A 21,910-nucleotide genomic window follows, 5' to 3' on the forward strand; every position below is an offset into this window, starting at 1 on the left:
ATCAGACTTCTTTCTAATTAGATCAAGTCAAGTTTAACATGAATCAAGAAGAAAGGTAATAACTATTTCACCCAAAGCTTCTCTAGGCAATTCCTAACAATTCCTACTAATTTATGATTGTATAAGGCCTCAGAGAAATATGCTTTCCTTAATATTATTTCATTAATATCAATTGACTATAAGGTGAAATTCTATTTATAATTCAGTGTCCAGCTTAAATGTTTCTTTTCTTTTTTTTCCCTGTGAAGGCTTTTCTCTTCCCAGGGAAAAATATTTGCTTCTTTCTTGGTGTTTGTATGACATTTTGCACATATCCTTATTGTAGGACTTTTATTCTAATTAACTATTTACATGTGCAGTTTCAAATGACACTCCTCATATTTGTTTCATTCTCCTGTAAATCCTCAAGTCTCCAAACATGCCTCACACTAAACAAATAGTAGGGTATCTTACAGAATTAAATAAAGAAGTAGGTAGTAGTGTGAGAGGTCACACAACTGTTGGGATGGAGAAAAATATTAAATTTGTTACTTCCTGTAACATTAATTTCTGTTTTTTTAAGGGAAGTTTCAATGTAGTCTTGTCTTTCTGATAAATCCTCTTATGCTATTTGACATTTTAAAAGAAATAAATAGTATTGGATTACTTATAGTTGGCTAGTGAATTATTAAGCTACTGTCATGTTATATATCAGAATCTTGTTTATGCATCATTAGACATAAAGCATAAAAATGCTGAATTCAAATGTGCATTTTCCCAGTGAGAAAATATAAAAACCTTAAAAGCTTCAAAAACACTTCCTCTAAGAAATGCAATGATTTCTCTTCATAGCCAAAACATGACACATCCCGATGAAAATTTTAAAGTCACTTAAAAGCATATTTTATTCATTGATATTAGCATCTTTGGAATGTGTAAAAAAAAGTAGCTATCTAGAAAAGTAATTCAAAAATATTTTCAGAAAATCTACCTCCAGGAAAAAAATCATTCCTTAAATTTTGATTTCTTGTTTAAATTAAAATTTAATAAAAAAAATCCACCCTTGAAAACAAAACATCTACTTAAAGGCAGTGCTTTTGCTCTTCAGAGTATTTCTATGATTTTGGTATTTCATGCCAGTGGGTTTTCTCTTCACAACTACCACTACCATGGCAACATCAGCAACACATTGCCATGTCCCCTGCCCTTGCTCTGTGCTTGACATGGCAAATGGGGTCTGTTTTTCCACTCATGTCTGCAAGTGAAAGGAATGCAGAAATAATAGGTGTCATTAAAACTTATGTATAAATTAATATGCAGGATGCATGTTCTGTAAGATCCTAAGGTAATATTTACAAAGTGGTTTGGATATATGATCCAAGAGTAGCTGCTTTGCAGAGATAAAGGCAGAATCTGAGCCATTGCCTGGCTCGACTCATTTGACTGTTAAAGTGACTTACATCTATGATGCCTCACAATATGGTACATCTTATAAAAAAACATAATTACGCTATTATCCTTCTGTGTATAGTCAGAGAGGCTTTCTTTTGCTTTACCAAGTTAAAGAGTCCTCATCAATGGTAGTTATGATTTCCAGTGGGCTGACAATATACCCACAATGGAAGATCTCCAGGGAATAAAATGCATGTCTTTGAGTTCCATTATTACAATATATTAAATCCTTTATAAAAGGTTTTCTTTTTGGGTATCTTAATGTTTTAAAATACAATAAAGTTCTTTTTCATGTATGAGGTAAACTCTAATTCAAGTGAAAACGGAGCAATAGGAAGTTTGGGAAAGTTCAAAAGAAGGTGGACAAGAGAAAAAACTCTCGTCCTTCAAAGCCAGAACTTCTGACTTCTAAGACCAACCTAAGAAAGGGATCACTTTTGTCTTTGTGTCTCTTCAATCATCTGTGATCTCAGAGGGCAGAGAGGAATGACTGTTAAATCAATCTCAGCTCCAAAACAGAACGGGCCACTGTGGGACCTGCTTATACAAGAAAAAGATGCCCAGCAGGAAGCTCAGATTATAAAGGATGAGAAAAATTAGAAAAGAGACAACATAGAGTGAGGGGGGTGGATTGGGTCCACAGGAGGCTGGCAAAACTTTTCCATGCCAGCCCACTGCATGAAAAAGGAAATAAATGACATCGGAGGTACCAGTAGGCCCAGGGGAGAAAAAACCCTGGATTTACATTCTGATTTTTCTAATAAACAGCTACATTAATCCAGATAAAATTGGATGAGTCCCTTCTGTCTAATTCTCCAATTTAACAAACATTTACTAGGTAACTCTTATGTCTAAGGCATTGGGCTTTGAGTGAGAGGGTATTTTAGTACTACAGCATAAGAGTTTAAACCTGAGGGAGGGCAAGCACTGATTGCATCAGAATCTGTAGGATCCCACCCCAGAACCAGCAAATGGGAATCTCTGGAGGTGGCTAATTTCTGAGTAATTTTTAGGCACATGAAAGTTTAAAAACCAGCTTTTAGGTAGAGATTAAAAAAAAAATGAGTGCAGTATGTACCTTCAAAAATATTCTGATCTAATTTCTTTTTCTTTAAAAAGGGCCTTTGTACTAGGTGATTTCCAAAAGTTTTCTGATAACTCACTTTAATGTTTTTTTTCCTAACAGTTAACCTTTTACATGGTACTATCACTTAATATGTATAATTTTAGTTATGTGACCTAGTTCTACTTATCCAGCCATTTATAGATGGTTTGAATAAACCACAAGAATTTTATTGTCATATTCTTCTTTAGAATCAAGTAAAAACCTCCTCTTCTCCTCTGATGCTTCCCCCACCCCATATTTTTTACATTGGTTCATATTAGTTATACATAGCATTAGGATTCAGTTTGATATCATTATAAACAATGCATTTTAATTTACTCTAATTCAGTCCCAAGTATTTCTCCTTACCCTCTCATCTTCCTCCCCTTGTTCCTTTCCTTTTCTTTACTGATTTTTTTGGTATTTACTTACTGGTTTTTTTTTTAATTACTGCCTAGTGCCTATACATAATGGTGAGATTCACTGCAATATATTCATATATTTTACATAGGAAAGTTAGGTCAGATTCATTCCACAGTTTTTCCCTTTCCCTTTTCTCCTCCCTCCCCCTCAATCCCCTTACTCTACTCTGTTGATCTTTCTTTTATTTTGATAGTATTTTATTTGATAGTATTTGATAGAGTCCTGCTTAACCACTGAGCCACATCTGAGCCTTTTTGATTTTTTAATTTGAGACAGGGCCTCACTAAGTTGCTGAGGCTAGCTTTGAACTTTAAACCTCCTGCCTCAGCTTCCTAAAATGCTGGGATTACAGGTGTACACTACCGTGTCAGACTCTCTTTCTTTCTTTACTCTTGACTACCTTCCACTGTCAAAGAAAACATTGGACCTTTGACTTTCTGTGTCTGGATTATTTTACTTAGTGTGGTAGTCTCCAGTTTCATTCATTTACCAGCAATTGTCATATGCTCATTTTTCTTCATGGCTGAATGATACTCCATTGTGTATATATGCCATACTTACTTTATGTACTTATCTGATGAAGGACACCTTTGTTGGCTCCATAGCTTGGCTATTGTGAATTATAGAGCTCTAAACATTGATGTGGCTGCACACCTATGGTAGGCTTATCTTAGATCTTTTGGATACATACTGAGGAGTGGGATAGCTGGGTCATATGGTGGTTCCATTCCTTCTGTTTGGAGGAATCTCTATATTGTTAATAAGTGGGCAAAAGAACTAAACAAACTTATCCAAAGAAGAACTACAAATGGCCAACAAATACATGAAAATATGTTTACATCTCCAGGAATTAGCAAAATGCAAATCAAAATCACCTTGAGATTCCATCTCATTCCAGTCAGAATGACAGTTATCAAGAATACAAATAATAATAAGTGTTGTTGAGAATATGGAGAAAAAAGTTACATTCATACATTATTGTTGGGGCTGCAAATTAGTGCAATCCCTCTGAAGCTTTTGATGGTACCCAGGGAAGCAAGAGATCAGGATTTGGTGAACTGGGTTCTGCTTTCAACTAGTTGCATGCAAGTAGACATGATGCACGCTCCCTCACCCCTATAGGCTTCAGCTTCTTTGTGAGGTGAGAAGTTAGGTTATTCAAATGACAAAGGCTATATGTACTCAGATGACAAAATTCCTAGGGTTTATGACTCTATTTATAAAACATGTTAGTGAGAAACCTCTTATCTGTGAGCTCATGCCACAGTCTGTGGAAAACAAAATTCACATACGTGAGTATTGCTCTTTGGGAAGTTATAAACTCTCAGGATGAATCCATCTTAGCCCCACTGACTTTACTATTGAATTATCTCTTGCACTCATTTTTTCCTCTTCATCCCCACTGCAGAGGCCCTAGACTCTTTGAAATGATTCACTGAGACCAACAGGACAGCTTCTTGACTGCTGTGTTTCCAGTCTAATTTACACTCCACCCCACCACCAGGCCTGTCCCTTGATAAACAGATACCATGTCACTCATCACTCCAAAGCCTTTCAGTAGATGCACATAATTTGATCAATTTCTTTCCCCAGTACCTCCTTTTCCCTTTCCTCCTCTCTCCCCAAATCAGATTGCTTCAATTTGCAGATTGATTTTTATTGTTGTTAATTATATATATAATTATATATAATTTTTATATACAATATTCATCATATATTCATTCATTATGTATATTTATATTATCTAATATGTATACTTATATACGTTAATAATAAAATAAAATCCTTCAGTATTTCTCCTGTGCTAACGCCAGAATAAACACAGGGGAAGATCATGTGGAAGTCCCTGTCACCACTGCCAGTGTCCTGCCTAACCTTGTTTTTCACCACTTCTCTACCAGCCCTTTGTGTCTACTGATTAGCTACATGTGCTGGTCCCAGGGTTTCCCCAGATCTATTTCAGACTTTTAAATTTCCCATGTTTTGTTTCCTAGAATTCCTTTCATCTCCTTGTCTACCTTTTATTGCACTTGATAAATATCTATTATATTCTTAATTTATATATTTTCTCATCTTTCTTTCCTTACATATTTTAAGCAAAATAAAAGCTAGGATTATATCTCATCCTCTGTACCTTTGCAGTCTATAGTTGTGACTCATAGTAGATGTTCAAAAAATGGTTGCCAACATAAATTCAGTTGATTAGAAAAATTTTTGATAAAATATTAAAAAGGAAAAACTGAAAATAACTCTAAAACAGAATATCCTACAAAATAACAGCTCACTTTTATTTAGATGTATATGAGATTTCTTTGCAATAGAGATTATGGAAAACTTATAAGATGTCTGTGCATACTGTTTGACACAAGCATTAGAAAGGGTGCACTGTAAATTAACATTGAAAAGATATAATGCTCACATTTGAATGATGGACATTAGAAAGCACAATAGTTAGGGTCAAACAAAGTTTACAGTTGAGGCTGCATGTACCTGTTAGATCTGTATTGGGCCACCACCCCAGGTCACAGGCTTTGCAGGTAAACTCATCTTGCACGTATTCATTCTCCTTGCAGGCTGTGCAAATCCAGCAGCAGCTCACTTCTCCTTTCCGTATGACCTGTAACACAGGAATATTTCACATCCTAAAGGTTTTCTAGCCAGAAAAATCCTATATGTTGAGGAACCTTAAGAACATAGATTAGAACATATAGGATTATTTTAGAATTCAATTGTGAATCTCAATTCAGCCCATCCTGAGTGTGGAGATTTTAAATAATAATTCATTTTATAGATTGAAATGACTGTATTATTTTAAGGTTTTAAAAAATAAGACAGTTTTAGTTTTTCCTAGTTTATATTTGTATTTATTCATTGCTCCAAGGGTAAGAATTACCTTTTGCTCTGGAAAAAAAAAGTGATGTTTAGCCACAAAAGTTTTTATACAATTAAACCTTATTTGTTCACAAAAACAGGGATTATAAAATTTTGTTGTGATTATGAAAAAGAATTATAGATAATTTCATTCTACAGCAACTTTTTATACATAAGGCCAGAGTGATGGCAAAGAAAACATAACCAGGTATTGGCTCTGTCTGACTTGCTCTAGTGAATTTAAACAATCATATTAATTGTTGGAAGAAAAAGTTACTAGTCAAAAATTATGGAAGAGTTGCTTTTTATCTGAGTACTTTAACTTTTCCCCATTTTCTATTTGTTTGTAAATACTTTCACACTTATTTGAACAAAACTAAACATCAAAACACCCTGCACTTTAAGTGAGTACAGGAATGTGGATGACATATAATTAGGTCTTGCTTTCATCTCTTGTCTGACAATTTCTGCCCTTCATTCCTTAATAATTCACTTATTACAATAATAAATATGGTTTGCTATATCTTTTCATTTTTACCTGTCACACTTGTTCTTTGTTACTTTTCCCTGATTTCCTGCCTTCATTTTTAGCACTCCATGCTATTCCCAATAGTGGCTTAGTAGCTAGACCTCTTTTTGTTTCAGTGGTTGCTCTTTCATTGACAGTAGGCACCATTAACTTATCCACATCTATATTTCACTAATACTTTGCCATTATACTACATGCATAAAATTGTATGATGTAAGAATCCTACATTAATGTTCTTTCATTTTTCCTTCCCATCCTTATGGCTACCATTTTAATACATTACTTATAAGCATTTCATAGCACCATCTCCCACAACTATCTTTTTACTTCAAACAATTATTTTTAAGTAAAATTGTAAAAATCAGAAAATTTGGAATCAGAAAAAAATTGTTATATGACCAAGGTGCAGTGGTGCATGCCTGTAATTCCAGCTACTGGGAAGCTTGAGGCAGGAGGATCTCAAGATTGAAGCAATACAGTGAGCCCCATCACAATGAAGGAGAAGGAGGAGAAAGATGATGAAGAGGAGGAAAAGGAGAAGAGGAAGAGGAAGAGGAGGGGGAGGAGGAGGAGCAGGAAGAGGAAGAGGAGGGGGAGGAGGGGGAGGAGGAGGAGCAGGAAGAGGAGGAGGAGGGGGAGGAGGGGGAGGAGGAGGAAGAGGAGGAGAGGGAGGAGGGGGAGGAGGAGGAGGGGGAGGGGGAGGAGGAGGAGGGGGAGGAGGAGAAGGAGGAGGGGGAGGAGGAGGTGGAGGAGGAGAAGGAGGAGGAGGGGGAGGAGGAGAAGGAGAAGGAGGGGGAGGAGGAGAAGGAGGAGGAGGGGGAGGAGGGGGAGGAGAAGGAGGAGGAGGGGGAGGAGGGAGAGGAGGAGGGAGAGGTGTATTCCACAAAACCTTCTTTTAATTCCTTGGCGTAGCAAACCAACGTCTGGCAAACAGTTGATTTTTCTTCCAGTCCTGCTGTTTTAACACCAAAACTTTGCTGATCTCCAAGGTTCACAAATTCCCAACCATCATCATCACTCATATTCTCCATGTCTTGGGTATCTAAAAGGGCTACTTCAGGCTTAATTGAAGCTGTCTTCATTAAAGGCCCCATAACCACAGGAAGGTATTGCTGAAATTCTTTCCCAAGGATTTTGCACATTCTGGCCCATGCTGAGATCATGTAAGAGATCTGAGGATCATCTTCCATATCATTGAAATCTGTCTGAGTCTTCAACAATAGCTGCATCACATCCGAGACATCCTGCATGAATTTTTCCTTCCCAACAGCCAGGCCAATGAGACTGATGCATTCAATAGTTTTCCCTCTCAAAAGTCTGAGTTCCTTTTGAACTGCATTCTCAACAATGTGCTTCAGTGATGGCATAAATAAATCATAGTAGGGGACAAACTTTTCTTCTGCAGTATCTGCAACTGATGCAATGGATGTCACAACTTGTTCCAAAACTAACTTGGTACCTTTCTGAATAACTCTTGAAGTTTAAGTACCATAACAGAGTGCAGATGTTTCACTAAATTATCTAAGTATGGAATAAGTAGAGACTTGGGACAGTCTTCAGTAAAGTTTATGAGAGCAGCAGCTGCATGGGCCTGCACCCGTTGGTTGCCTTGGTCTTCCATGGTCTGGAGCAAAGCTGCAATCACCTTTTCATGAAATTTCTTACTTTACTTTTAAATAATTTTAAAACTAAAATGAAATCAAGTCTTTTTTGAAAAAAATTTATAACTATCCTCAAAATAGAACATTTACATTCCCAATCATCATTTGTTTTCTAACTGATATGAGAAAAATTCAATTAATAAATGAATGTTTCTTTCTTATTTTAATTAGAATAAGTGGTATCGTAAGAGACAATACAAAATATTGTATGTTACTTCACCTACCTTTAATTTTTCTTTTCCTATTAAATTAGTACCACTAATTAGGCAAACTCAAAAGATGATAATGCTAAGCAATTTATTAACTTCAGTTTTTCTGTCCTTTTAGTGTATTCCAGCTCATTAGTCCTCCAATCAAAGGTACTGAGATAAAAGAGGCAATATTTTACCAGAAAATAATGTTAGAATATCCTTAGTTATTTTTCATTTTGATGAACTTGTTGCAACATTTCCATTATTGCGAAATATATGGAACAATAATGTTCCTTAGACTGATCTCATATAGTACAAGTTTCATAAATTACATCATTGACATCATGTAATATTTGGGTTAATTTTGACATAGTCATACATGCGTGAAATTTCATTTGCTCCATTCCAGTCCCCAGTGCTTCCTCTTTCTCTCCTCTATCCCTCCTTCTAGTCTCCTTCCTCTTCTCTCCTGGTCTTTCTTCTATTTCTTTTGTTTTAAAAAATGGCTGCTTCTTAGATAGACAAAAAGGTGGAATTCACTGTGGTAGATTTGTAACATGTACATGGTGTTGTGTTTGGCTGGTTGAAGGTAAGAAGAAGAAATGATCAACTTCCCAACCCAGTCTCCCAACCCCAAACCCTTTTCTTGGACAAAATAATCTGAAGAAACATTTAAAGGAAAAAGAAAACAGAAAAAAAAAAAAGAGGGAAAGGAGAGAGAGGGGAAAGAACGGATCAGAGGCCAGTGAAAGCAACCTGTAGGGTCCTTTCTCTTGCTTCCCTGCCATTTTCTTTTATCTCTACTAAACCCTGTCTCCTTCACAAATATTGTTTCCTTAAGTCTGGATTCTGTGCCGTCTGTGTTTTAAAAGTGGATCACTATTTATGATTTTTTTTTTGTGAACTACTGAGCAACTAAGGCTTGGAAATTGAAATTTGCATTTGTCGGATACATGCCAGTTCACATAATGAAGGATAACTTAGCAACATGTGGCCTTAGGATGATAAGAGCTTTGGAATGGCTCCAAGCCCAGTTTTGGCAGATTCTAGTTGAGAGAGATCAGGAGCAAGAGACTTAACCCCTCTCAGTTTCAGATCCATCATCTGTAAAATAAGGGTGGTAATGCCTGCTTCATAGAAGTTGTCTCAAGGAGTAACTGAAATGATGTAGCTAAAGCATCGGTTGCAGTGGAACAAGAACATGCTTGGTTGATGTCGGTCCTGATCTCCCTCCCTTTGCCTTCCCATCCTTTTTTGTTCTTCACCAGAACAAGCAAAAGAGCATCAGACTCTGTATATGAGACCCGTCACTCCAGACCCTTGTTATTTGCTTGCATGACATTGTCTATAAATTAAGTGCTTCCTCAGACTCTCTTGGCCTCCCTTGTCCCCTGTGCCCTTGGCCACCAGCTTCACTTCTGTGAATACCAGCTCAGCCTCTAATACTATTGTTTCTTCTTCAGACACCTTCAGTTGTCTTTCTCTCTCTGAAAGTACGTGCCAGATCCCAGAACTTCCTCCACTGGACTCACCTTCACAGAAACCCTAGCCAGACCACAGGGGACACACAGGCTCTTTTCCTTCTCACTACCTCCAGAACCAGAAGAGGAAGCCAAGTAAGAAGACATGGATTTTGGCTTCCTCAGTCATTACTTGAGGGGTCAGGTGATGCAACTCCATGTGAGCATAAACTTTGACCAAAGGAAGCAGAAAATAGATACATTCATTCTTTTCCCCTCTTTTCTCCAGTAGTGTGAATAGTCTGCCCTGAGATCTCTGCAAGGCTCAGTCAGTAGTCATGCCAATGAGGCATGGTCCTTCTCAATTAGGTATTTTTTTTTTTTTGGTTATTGCTTATTTGCTTATTTTTGTTTTTCCTCATTCCTTCTTGTCTTACTTCCCTTTCACTCTCACTCTTGTTTTTCTGAGATTGAATCTCCAAATAATTCATTGCATACTTTTTAGTGTTCAAGGGAACCTGCACTGAGATACTTGTGAATACATTTTCCAGGATCTCTTATCAACTGTCTTCTAAATAGGTTTGGTAAAATAGAATGGACTGATGGGAAACTGAAGAGAGAAAATAGAATGGTCTTCCACCTCAAGGAGCAGCTCAGGTAGAGGCTGTGCATTCTTCCTCTGGCCTGAGAGTGGAATGAATTTTCGCTGTTGCTCATCTCTGAGTTGATCTCAGAGTGCCTTTGAGAGTCTCCTTTTAAAAAGCTTTTGTAACCAGTTTCCTATATTAAGTTCCCTCTATTGAAGCACATGTCATGGACGCTTCCTGAAAAGATCCTAATACAATACATAACAGTAAAGAATATGATTGAATTTGCCTGTGTTTGTGGTATTACTGAAATAATTATTTTCCTCCATAAGATATTATATTTATAAGATATATATTTCTAAATATAAGTAACAGAAGGAAACTGGGCTTTTAACTACTTCTAAGGAAATGATCATAAGAAAGTTCTATACGTTGTCAGAAAAGACATCCAATTATTATTTTAGCATTTTAAATGGCATTGGATATTAAACCTGAGTAGCCTTTTCCTGAAGACTTTATTTCCCACTTGATATAAATGCATGTTTGACAGTCACCTTGAAGCTGCCTCTCTCCTGTCTTCACAGTGGCTACTGAGATTTAGCTTTCTGCATCCTGGGCCTGGTAGGGGGCAAATTAGTGGTATTAGAATGTAAGTGCCATTATTTGGTAAATGGGATTCAGATTTCATTTGTTTCTTTACCTCCCAAGGTGTTTATGGGAAACAAACACCACCACATCCCTCTCCTGGTGCTACTAAGAACTGGCATATTTTCCTCCTGCAGGGCACACAATATTTCTAAAATTGGCCCCCAAGAGATTTGCACTTATTGTGAGTGCTCTGTAATTTCTGGGATCTCCTTCGATGATACTGAATGGGTATAACACAAACCCCCTGCCAGAAATACTTCAGTATTTAGGCAGAAAGATGTCGGCAGACAGCCTTGCCTCTGAATTTGAGGAGGAAAGAGGCCTCTCTTCTGGAATGCACAAGTGGGAATTCACATGGTATGTGACACCCAGGCATGGCTTGCCAGCACTCAGAGCAACAGGAGAGAATTATGACAGGGAGCTGGAGCACAGGGAACCCTTGAAACAATTATTTTTTCTACCGTTTCCACCCACGCCCCCTTATCTCCTGAAATACTTTGTGGTTTCATAGACCGTTTCACAGTGGTTGTCCATGGAGCAGAATCAATGCTATATCCACACTGGAAAGGAGGCCTGAGTCAAACATGTGACACCCTTTGGGTCAGAGAAGTAGAAGAGCTCAAACTTCTGCATTCCCCTCTATATGTGGTGTCAGTTCTCAGATGTGCTGGTTTGGTTTTGTTTTGTTTTTCTCAACATCAAGAAAAGACAATACAACCAAAACCCATTGGTCTAGCATCTAATGGTAAAGGACAAGAAGTTTGGAGCTTCCGGATTTCAAAGGACATACTTCTGCATACCACCAGATGGCCCCATGTGAAAGAATTCCAGAAGAAATGGCTGTTGAGGGAGAAACAGAGTTGTTTCTCATACACACTGGATTGGCTTAGGATCATTCTTAACACTGCAGAAACTCTTTGGTATAGATTAGAAACTAACAGTGAATTGCCTGATACTACACCAGCTATATAAGAACTCTTGGGTCAAGTCTTCCCATAATCCACTCTGTTAGTCCATTTTTCTGTCCCTGAAACAAAATACTGGAGGCTGAATAATTTACAAGGAAAAGAGATGTATTTATCTCACAGTTTCAGAAATGGGAGGTTCAAACCAAATGGTTCTGTTTGGCTTCTAGTAAAGCCTCCTCTGGCTGCATCAAAACATGGAGGAGAAATAAAACGGGAACTGCTGGGTGCAGAAGGGGTCAAGCATATTCTCCCACATTCTAACATCATCACATTGATGAACAAACTTCCAGCACAGGAATCTTTGGGGGAACACAAACCAAGCCATATCTAAACCCCAGCACCTATAAACTCGAAGATTAGCCACGGTCATGGCAGGATCCCTTTAGCATTGCATCCTGACACAGCGCTAGAGTAGAGAATAATCTGATTGGCTAGTTGTCTTGGTAATTGACAAATATTTTTATATAACTTCTGCAGAAAAGGTACAAGATATTTAAAACTAGGGTGATTTCTCACAGTGGCTGGAGTCACTGAGAATTTGTCCACAAGGACAGCTCATGTCATTTGACAAGAACTGTTCCTGGCCCATAATCTTCCACCTTTTCTTGGAAATAAGACTTCTCCAGCATATACGCCCAAAGTCATATACTACATGACTAGATCCTTGCCATCAGAACCTTACACTTACTAAGGGCATCTCTTCTGTAAGGTCCCTGCAAGGCAGAGATGACATAGCGGCACCGTGGCTCTGTGAGGGTGCCAGAGCCTCACACACCATCTACTCCAGCTCCAGCTGTGCTGTGTGACATTTATGTGACAGTCTGTCTTCTCCCCAAGATGAATCACAGAAAATTAGAGATGGGAAAGACCTATTAGTTCATCTAATCCTCACCCCTGCCAGTTCACAATCCCTCCCTCTGCTCCATTTCCCCGTGCATCATCCACTTTGATTGAAATAGCATGGCATACAAAGAGTGCTGCTCCCAGCCTCATCACTGAGAATTCTCTCTAGCACACCAGATAATATATGTCTGCATTTACTCCAGCTTTCTTAATACGGTAAACTTATGGTTCACTTATTCTACTTCATTTCTTCCCACCCAAAATCCTGGATATAATTAGAAAGTGGGGACTCTCTCTTGGTTAGAGAAAAAAAAATCATTTCAGAAGAATCGAAGGACTTGATAGAGAAAAAGGAAGTGACATGCCAAGCTTCTTATGTTACCTCATTTCAACTTCTGTTATTTTAGTTTTGTGCTTACTTGACATTGCTCAGCTTTTGCCTTCTTTAACAATTGCTAGAACAATGACTAAGCACTATTATTGGCTTTTTTCCCCACATTTACTTCTACTTAAAAATTTTTAATTTTAAAATGTTTAATTGACAAAATTGTGTATATTCAAAGTGAACCACATGATAATTTGATGCATCTATGCATCATATGATGATTACCACAGTCAAATTAATTAATACATCCATCTAAACCATGCCGTAGAGCCCCAGAACTTTATTCAGTCATAACTGGAACCATGACTCAGCAGCAATATTGGTTTTGACTTTGGTTTTCACATTTACTTCCATTTCAAGTTTTAATTTGATTCTTTATCTCCTTGCTGCCTACAGTATATGTAAGTTCCCAGTTTATCAACATGATTAAAATAAAAGCGATTTAAATATTCTAAACTATTAGAATAGTTTACCTAATCCCTTTCCTAATGCTTTCTTTGTTTTTCTATTTTATCTAAACACAGGAGTACAAGCAGGTAGCCTGGTACACCCTTTCTGCATAGCCTTATTTAAAAATTCCTTTTCTCTCAATAATGTTCCTTTTCCCTCAATAATGTCTCAGTGGTAGACCTTCTTGACAATACAGTCCAAGAACGCAGAGGTGGCTCACCTTTATCTGACCCTTTAAGCAAGGCTCACTGCACACAGACCGTACCATTCCACTCTTATTCATCTGGATTTTGTAATCATCTATGTTCAGCACTCCTTCATGCCAGGTTCCAACATGTACATAATCATAGCGATTAGCTTCAGTGTACTGCAGATTCATGATATCATACCTACAGGGGAAAGAGCCTGTGAGTCTTGTAGGATACGGATATCATGTAGAAAACAAAGAAATATATTAAATATATTTTAATTGAAGACAGATAAAAGCTAGAATCATTGCACATCCTAACTCCAGATACTGTAAACATTTTAGTTTATTTCTAATGTTTCTTCTGATTTTCCAGAATGGATCTGTGTATCATCAACAGTTGATAAGGAATGTGTTACTCTCATAAATGTCTTTCTGCTCATCCTCCAAAAAGGAATTCTATATGTATTGAGTTGATGATCTCCTTCAAATTATAATTCACTAAGTTAATCTTTGAACAAGTAACAATTCATAAGAATATTAATAACTATATTTGGTTACTTATATTCCATTCCTTTTCACATTGAATTGCCATTTTCATTACACTGGATAAAAAGAGGGTTGTTTTACCAAATTTGGAACCTTTTTTAGGTATTAATAGAACCAGAAAACTCAGAAAGGTATATTTAATGCGTAAGGTTGTTAGGGATATGACCTCGCATGCATTGACATTTAAACTGATCTCTTCCCTGATCAGGACAAACATTTCTGGAACCTAATAACTGGTGTCAGTTTCTTTCTTTAGTAAGTTTCAGTGCTGAAATGCTTTGCAACGGCAAATCTACATTTAAGCTCCCGCCAGTAGTAATGATGCTACTGTATATCTTTTCTTTTCTTTTTCATTTTTTAAGAAATCTTTACTGCAGCCAAAGCAGATTCTGGGGGCAAGGCCTCATCATTTCCTGCATGGAGAGCTGGAGAATTCTTCAATGCAATGGAAAGAACAGAGAACTTAATATCAGAATGAATGAGTTGGTGCTTCTCTAACATTTTAACCATAGGTTACACTACTTGGCAATGTCACTAAAGTCTTTAAGCTTCATGGGTTTCTTGTGGGGATTTATGAACATAAGGCATGTACAAAACCACTTTATAGTTGGCACTAATGCAAAGGTTCTATGGTTCCAATGTTTGTTGAAATTCTACCTCCATAGTGATGGGGTTAAGAGATGGGGCAGAGCCCTCATTAGGGAGATTAGTGTCTTTACAAAACCTTGCCCGGGTCCCCAAATAAAACTCCCTTCTCCATCCCACCACATAAAGACACAGTTAGAAGCTTCACTTCAACAGACACCAAATCTCTTAGGGCCTTGATCTTGGACTTTCTGCCTCCAGACTTGGAAGCAATAATTTTCTTTTGTTTATATGCCAACCTTCTATGAAATTCTGTTATAACTGCCCAAATGGACTAAGATAATGTGCAAGGCAATATCACAGAATCATTCATATTTGCATTTCCATGGATACTCTAAAATACTTCAGTTCTTTCCATTAATATAAATAAACAAAACTGGAGAAGGCATTTGTGTTGGCATAACCATTTGTCTCTCAGTCATTAAAAATTCTCTAGTATTCCTACATCTACTTTCCATGTTGATGTTCACTCTAAGCAAACAAACTATAACCCATGTGCTCATGTGCCAACACTCTACGTCTGGCTTTCTCTTCCTAGCTCTGTAGTGGGATTCTTTTCTGTAGTACCTATGAGGAATCCTTCCCCTACTGGGCTACATAGAATACAGGTCATGGTATCTTGCTGTTGGTGCATGACCTAAGGAAATACATAATGGTTAACCAACTGATTTTCCTCTTTCTCATCTTCATTCCCCCATGCTGTTGCCTGAGTCATCCTGGAATTATTTCTCTCTATACCTGACTCAGGCGCACGGTCTTTCTCAGCATTTCACTCAGGGATTCTACTACCCTTAAGCCTAAATTGGTTTTCAAAGCCTATTTGCTGTATCTGAACCCGTTTGTTATTGACTTTTCAATTTATTGACTTTTCTGCCTGTTCTCAATGTGTGAAAGCATCCTGTCATGCACAGGGTAGCTTGTGGCTTCTCCATGTCCAGATTCAGGCGATTCCTATGAGAGCTGTCTCCTGAAAGAAAGGAGCCCAGTGTACAGGAAGTGTCCCCTTGTGCTGCGAGCAAAGCTTACCAAGAGTGAGAAGAGAGACCAGTGCACCTGGAGCTCATCCTTCAAATTTGTGCTATTTTGGCTTCAGCAAGAGTTATTATGCCTCTTGTTACTGAAGCATGCCAGAATGTTCTTCAGAATAACTGAGTGGTATTTGAGTGGATGTTAATTGTGAGCTCACACTCTTTCTGTGCTCAAAGGCACTAATCTGTACCTCTAATAACTTTCCATTTTAAGCTCACTATGGCTATAGAACCTACTGCAAATATTCTATGGAGTAGTTTTCTTTTCAATTTCATTAATTTTTTTTGGTGTTTTATTTTATATTATGCCATGACACTTTCTTTGAACTTTCAAGGAAGGCTTTGCTGCAATAGTAGCTTTAGAATAAGGTTTTTCTATAAGTCAGTTTCCTAAGACTTTTATTTCAACTTCTTTAGTTTTGCACTTTCATAGAGGAAATTAGTTCACACTTTATTTACATTGAGGGACCTCAAAATCCACAGTATTTTGGTACAAAAACACATTTTTAAAAAAGTTCCAAATGCTGGAGGGGTTCTGTGGGAAAATACTAAAAGATACCAAAAGAAAAATATTGACTTACAGAAAAGAGGCCTCCCTATGCTGTGTGTGTTAATAAAAGCTGCTCTTTGCTCTTAACCCCAGGGTTCCTTCCTGGCATGTTGGCCTTTATTTGGAATATGCTCATGCTGTAAATTGCATCTTCACAGCATCCTCTCATTGCATTCGGTTTATGTTGTGCAATGATTAACTAAAATAACTACAAGAGGGACCAGAGGCATGAGCAATGGTTTGACAGGAGCTGGAAGCAGAGGGAGGTGGTTGAAACAGGAACTGATCACAGATGAAGCTGACCAATTCCAAACAGGAGGAAATGATCCCTGAAAAGGGACCCAGGGGAAAGCTCACAATTTAAATATGTAATTACAGATGGAAGAGATACAAGCTAAAATTATGCACTACCTTTTGGATAAGTTACAAAGAGAAAAAGGAGGAGGAAATTTGTATTTATGAAATGTAAAAAAATGTATCTGGCCCTGGGCTGGGCATATGCTTTCTTCTGGAATCATAAAGGAAGATTAGCATTGCAAATTTGACCCTGTACTGAGCCTCGTTTCCAGTGGAAGGCAGGATTACAGTGGTGGGCTTAGCAAAGTAGGTGGTTCCTGTTCTGAATTTCAGACCTATTTGTTCTTCCTGGTATCACTTCCTAAGGTAATCAGCACTGTGAAGCTTTCCACATTCCCAAGCTCTGGATCATCTATCCTCAAGTTCTGATCAAAATCTGCTTCCACTTTTCTGGCAGCTTGGGGGGTATCCTACAAATTTATTTTAATTGTTGACTGTGACATGTCACTTTCCTTCCTAGAGCAGTTGTATTTTAATAGAGAAATTCCACTTAGCCCCCACAAGGAACTCTCCAAATGTAGGAATTAAAGTTTACATGTAAAGAAGAGACATCTGGAGAAGGATTTGGGTTCACAGTACTTCCACAACGACATTAAGAAAGTTTCTAGAAGTTTTGCCTAATCTTACAATTAGCTTATAAACTCCAGACTCAGACTACACTGCCTCCACCAATGGCCCTCTGTGTTACCTTAGGTGAGTTGCTTAGTTTCTCCGACACTCAACTTTATCATCTGTCAGAGAAGGATAATGATAGACCTAAGGCAGTGAGAATTCAGTGATCTGATGTTCCATCTATGCAAACCATAAACTGAAAAGTAACGGGGCCTAGAAGATTATGAACCTACTACATAGCAGCCAGGCTGAAGGCCTTTTTGCTTCTACTGCAGGTTTTACTTTTTCTCCTATTATTCTGATTATTCCTTTCCTAGGAAAATTTGTTTGAATGAACATAGCTACTCTTGATACTAACATCATTCTCTATGTACCAGTGACATATGAGCAGACTGGTGATATCAAAGTGAGTGTTGTAGAATATACTGTATGTCAAAAGAGTTTGGGGAATTATATAAGCATGTGCATGCACACACACACACACACACACACACAGACACACACAAATGAAAGTTTAATTTTCCTCATCTCTCATTTGATTAATTTTTGAAAACCATTAGAGACTAAATTCCAGAAAGAAAATTCTTTCCTTCCTTGTTCCAAGAAATATATTAACAATAACATAAGTTAGCCTGGGGAAAAGGAATGCATGTATAGGACTTGGATCTCTTCACATAATAAGCTCCTTAAGTAGGTGTACTATTCATAATAGCACTGTGACCAATTAACTGATCAGTTTGATGTTGGCTGGGTACAGGCAGTTCCTGGGGTGGTCTGCATGTCAGGTGTAAATCTCTTTAGTTTCTTAGGCTTCCAGGGAGGTTCCAGTCCTTCTGAGGGAAGGACCAAATAGGAGCTGGTTAGGGGGGTGGCACTGGCAAGATGCAATGTTCTTGGGGGGTTACTAGGAGGTATTTCAAAAGGCAGTGTGAACTTTGGTAATTTCCATGTGATACTAGACCTACCTTTTCAGCTATCTTGTTGAATCTATCTTCATGACATTGAGAACCCATACACTCAAATGAAGACCTAACTACCATCTAGGCAATGGGAAGAGTTAAAAAGTTATTCAGATCTGTCACAGAAAAGACTGCTTTACCTTCCGGGAGCATCTCCCTTCTCATCAAACCACACCTCCTCTCCAGACACGCCGATGAATGAGGACTTGATGAGGAAGTCCAGGAGTTTCCTGCCGTCAATGGGCTTCATGGCATCGCAGAGTCCCACGTGGCCAGGGCAGAGGGCATGGTGCATGTTCTGTAGCCCATGTGCCATGGCATAGATGGCGTTGATGACAAACCCCATCTTGCTGTCCTGGACATAGTTTTCTTCTAAGCTTTCATTGCCTGCAACAATAGAAACAGATCACTGCCGAGGTCACAATCATGAAGACCAGGTCTGTATGTGTGTGTGTCAAGTGCTTCCAGGGCTTTCAGAGAAGGGAAAGAGCAATGGCAGTGGCAAAGCCAAGGCCACCTGTGCAAACTTCGTACTTTGGAGTGGCTTTGATGTATTCTACCTACAAAATGTTTCATGCAGTTTCATTTTCTGAACTCAATAATGGCTTTATGCAATATAGAACAAACTTCACAGAGGTAAAAATAAAGAAGTTTTCATGTATTATAAGCAAATCCTTAAAGAGCAAAGGAAATAACTTGAATTCGCTTTTGATTCACAGGAGCTTATATTAAAAGTCTCCTGTATCATGGTACTGTATCCTTTGTGACAGCCTGCAATTCATGGTAATTCCTGTTTGGCAGTATCTAACCCCTGATATTTCATTTGATGATTTCACTATTTTTATAATCTCTAGGGCCACAAAGCCCCCAATTTAGAAGAACTAGGTAGTATGAATCTCTTCCATATGATTGACAGTGCAGAAATATTTAAATCATATATTGCTATTAGATACCCAAGTAAAATATCTCTTGAGAGAGGAGTTGTACTACACATTCATGTTATCATTCAGTTTTTAACATATATATAATATATGTTATATAAAAATATAAAATATACATATACATATTTAAATTTCAAAAGCACTGTGATTATCTCTACCCATGCTGCATGTGAATAAATATTTCTCAATTGCCAACCATTTCACAGGAAACCTATGGCTTCAGATCTAAACTCCATATTGGAAGTTTAAACTTTAGGACTTGCATATGGATGAGAAATTTGGAGACCATCTGGATTTGATGAAATAAAGGTAACAAGTTTTAGAAAACAAAATGGATTTGGAGCACACCATTGGCATAAAAAAGACTTTCTACTTAGTTCCAGATGTCTGCTTTTCTGCAGTGGCTACCTGAGTGTGTAGTGAAGGGTCTAAGTGTTATGTTCCCAACGTCTAGTTCTGGAAAGTCAGAAGGCTCAGCTCCTTATGGGTGAAGAATGTGAGGCTCTCTCCTGTCAGATCCTCTTTGCTTCAGCCTAAACAGTTCACTGGACACGAAGATTCTTGAGCTGAAGACAATCAGAGGATTTTTAGGAAGTTGGAGACCTTGGAGTCTTTAGAATGAAAGAGAAAAAGGGTTGCCCTTGATGTTGGGCTTCAGATAAAAATAGAAATTTCCAAAGAGTTCCATTTAAAGGCTGATTTATTTAGGTGTAATTGAAAAAGTGACAATATATGTGTATCTATCCTAAGAATAATATACAAAATTCTCAGATCAGGTCGAAGGGGAAAGAGATTCAATTTAAACCCTCTTTCCAACTTTGCTTGATAAGACATTGCTAAAAGTATAATTTGCTAAAGTACAATATTTTCCAAATTGAAAGAAAATTTTCCAAGAGGAAATGAGGAGTAAGAGAAAAAGGGCATTTTAACATCAATACTTACAGAATAAGCATGGAAAGTTATGTAAGACAGAAAGAAAAGATCCTCATTAAAAAAATTACAACATTATCGACTTCTGTCTGTCACCCAGAACCCGGGCCTTTAATGTTAAGTTTTCTTTCCCTCAATTTCCAATCTTAATAGGATAAAAAAAGTAAATTAGGGCCGTTTGTCTGATAAGTTTTAAATAAGCCTTTATAGGTTAGCCCAAGCCCCCATATACTGGAGCTAAATACTAAAGCTGCTAGAACCAGAGACATTTCCAGGAGACAGAGACAGAGATAGGGAGGCACCCCAAAACCTTCAATGTTGCAGAAACTTAAATGATCTTCATTAATACTGAAAACACCCACCTGAATTCGGAGGTATTGAAATTAACATCAGGATCAAATTTTAGGAAAATAAACACACATCTTGTACCAAATGGAAAATTCTGTATTAGAGATAAACCTTATAGCCTCTGGATTTACTGTTCTTGTTTTAATAATCACTGTTTAAGATTTACTATATAGAGATGAGCAATCGTGTTGGTGTTCCCAGTTCAAATGTCTTAATGCAGTGGCTGTCCTGTGAATTCTTCATCCATCAGCACTAAGATAATAACCTTCCTGGATCTCTGTGAGAACAGTGTTTTCTTTTTGATCCTTATTTAAGGTGATAATAAAACTTACCCAAACTGGGTCACTTTTCAAAGGGAAAGTGAGTGTTAATAATGATATTTTTTTCCAGAACATAAACAAGGTGACCAAACAAGGCAAATTTGAGAAAACCAATACAATGTCTCTTGAGCCATGTGCCCTCTAACTGTACCCACCTATTGATGTTGTAATGGGTAAGATTTATGCACAAATATATACTTATAAATCATCAGTATGATATTTTATTACTTTTAACCAATTTTTACATTTATCTAATTTTAATGGCAAGTATCTACAATAATTTTTGAGTGTCAGTTAGCTACCTATAATAATAAGAGAGATTGAACGTTCACTATTATCCTGTCAAATAAACATTAATTTTCACCATTTTAAAGACAAGGAAAGAGTATGGTAGAACACGGGAACAAATGCCTTCTCAGTCCTTGTTCTTTCTGTTACACTCAGAGACTGCATGGTGCACACAGCAACCTACAGAGGAGGCACTCTTCTGACTGCAGAGGAAAAGACAACAGCACATTGGCCAAGTCAATTTGGGGGCTTCTCCCTGGAACTGTTCCACATGGATTCAGCTGCCTCTCTGACCAGAAGCGTTGGCATCCACCCCTTGATAACAAATCGTGATGCAGAAGCTCATCCTGTCAGATATTTGCAAGGTATTAGCTCATAAACTTTTCCCAAATAAACACCGACAGCTTTGTGTTTTGTGACAATCTGAAGTGAGCACACATACTTCCTTACCCTGTCAATCCACTGGCTCTGCACATGACAAGGGAGATGACCACAGTTAAGAACTGTCTCTTCAGCTCTACCCCAATCTCTTCCCTGTTGGTTCCAGTCTAAAGAGAGATCATTTGGAATCATGGGACACACAATTGGAAAATCAATGGCCTTCATAGGACCATTTTCTTTGTGAAAGCAACTGTCTCAGATAA

General features: G+C 37.8%; 1 protein-coding gene across 5 annotated transcripts in view; it reads right to left on the reverse strand.

The window, feature by feature from the left end:
- The window catches only part of Grm1 (glutamate metabotropic receptor 1), a 378,366-nt gene that overhangs the window by 45,516 nt on the left and 310,940 nt on the right, over nucleotides 1–21,910 (reverse strand). For all 5 annotated transcript variants that reach the window (XM_078018951.1, XM_078018949.1, XM_078018952.1 and 2 more), the window contains exons 5-7: nucleotides 18,580–18,826; nucleotides 13,773–13,941; nucleotides 5,450–5,576 (exon numbers count right to left, since the gene is read on the reverse strand). In XM_078018951.1, coding sequence (XP_077875077.1) covers nucleotides 5,450–5,576; nucleotides 13,773–13,941; nucleotides 18,580–18,826 — 543 coding nt within the window. The remainder of the gene's footprint in view (nucleotides 1–5,449; nucleotides 5,577–13,772; nucleotides 13,942–18,579; nucleotides 18,827–21,910) is intronic.

The sequence above is a fragment of the Ictidomys tridecemlineatus genome, chromosome 8, assembly GCF_052094955.1.
Source record: "Ictidomys tridecemlineatus isolate mIctTri1 chromosome 8, mIctTri1.hap1, whole genome shotgun sequence".
NCBI classification, from domain to species: Eukaryota; Metazoa; Chordata; class Mammalia; order Rodentia; family Sciuridae; genus Ictidomys; species Ictidomys tridecemlineatus.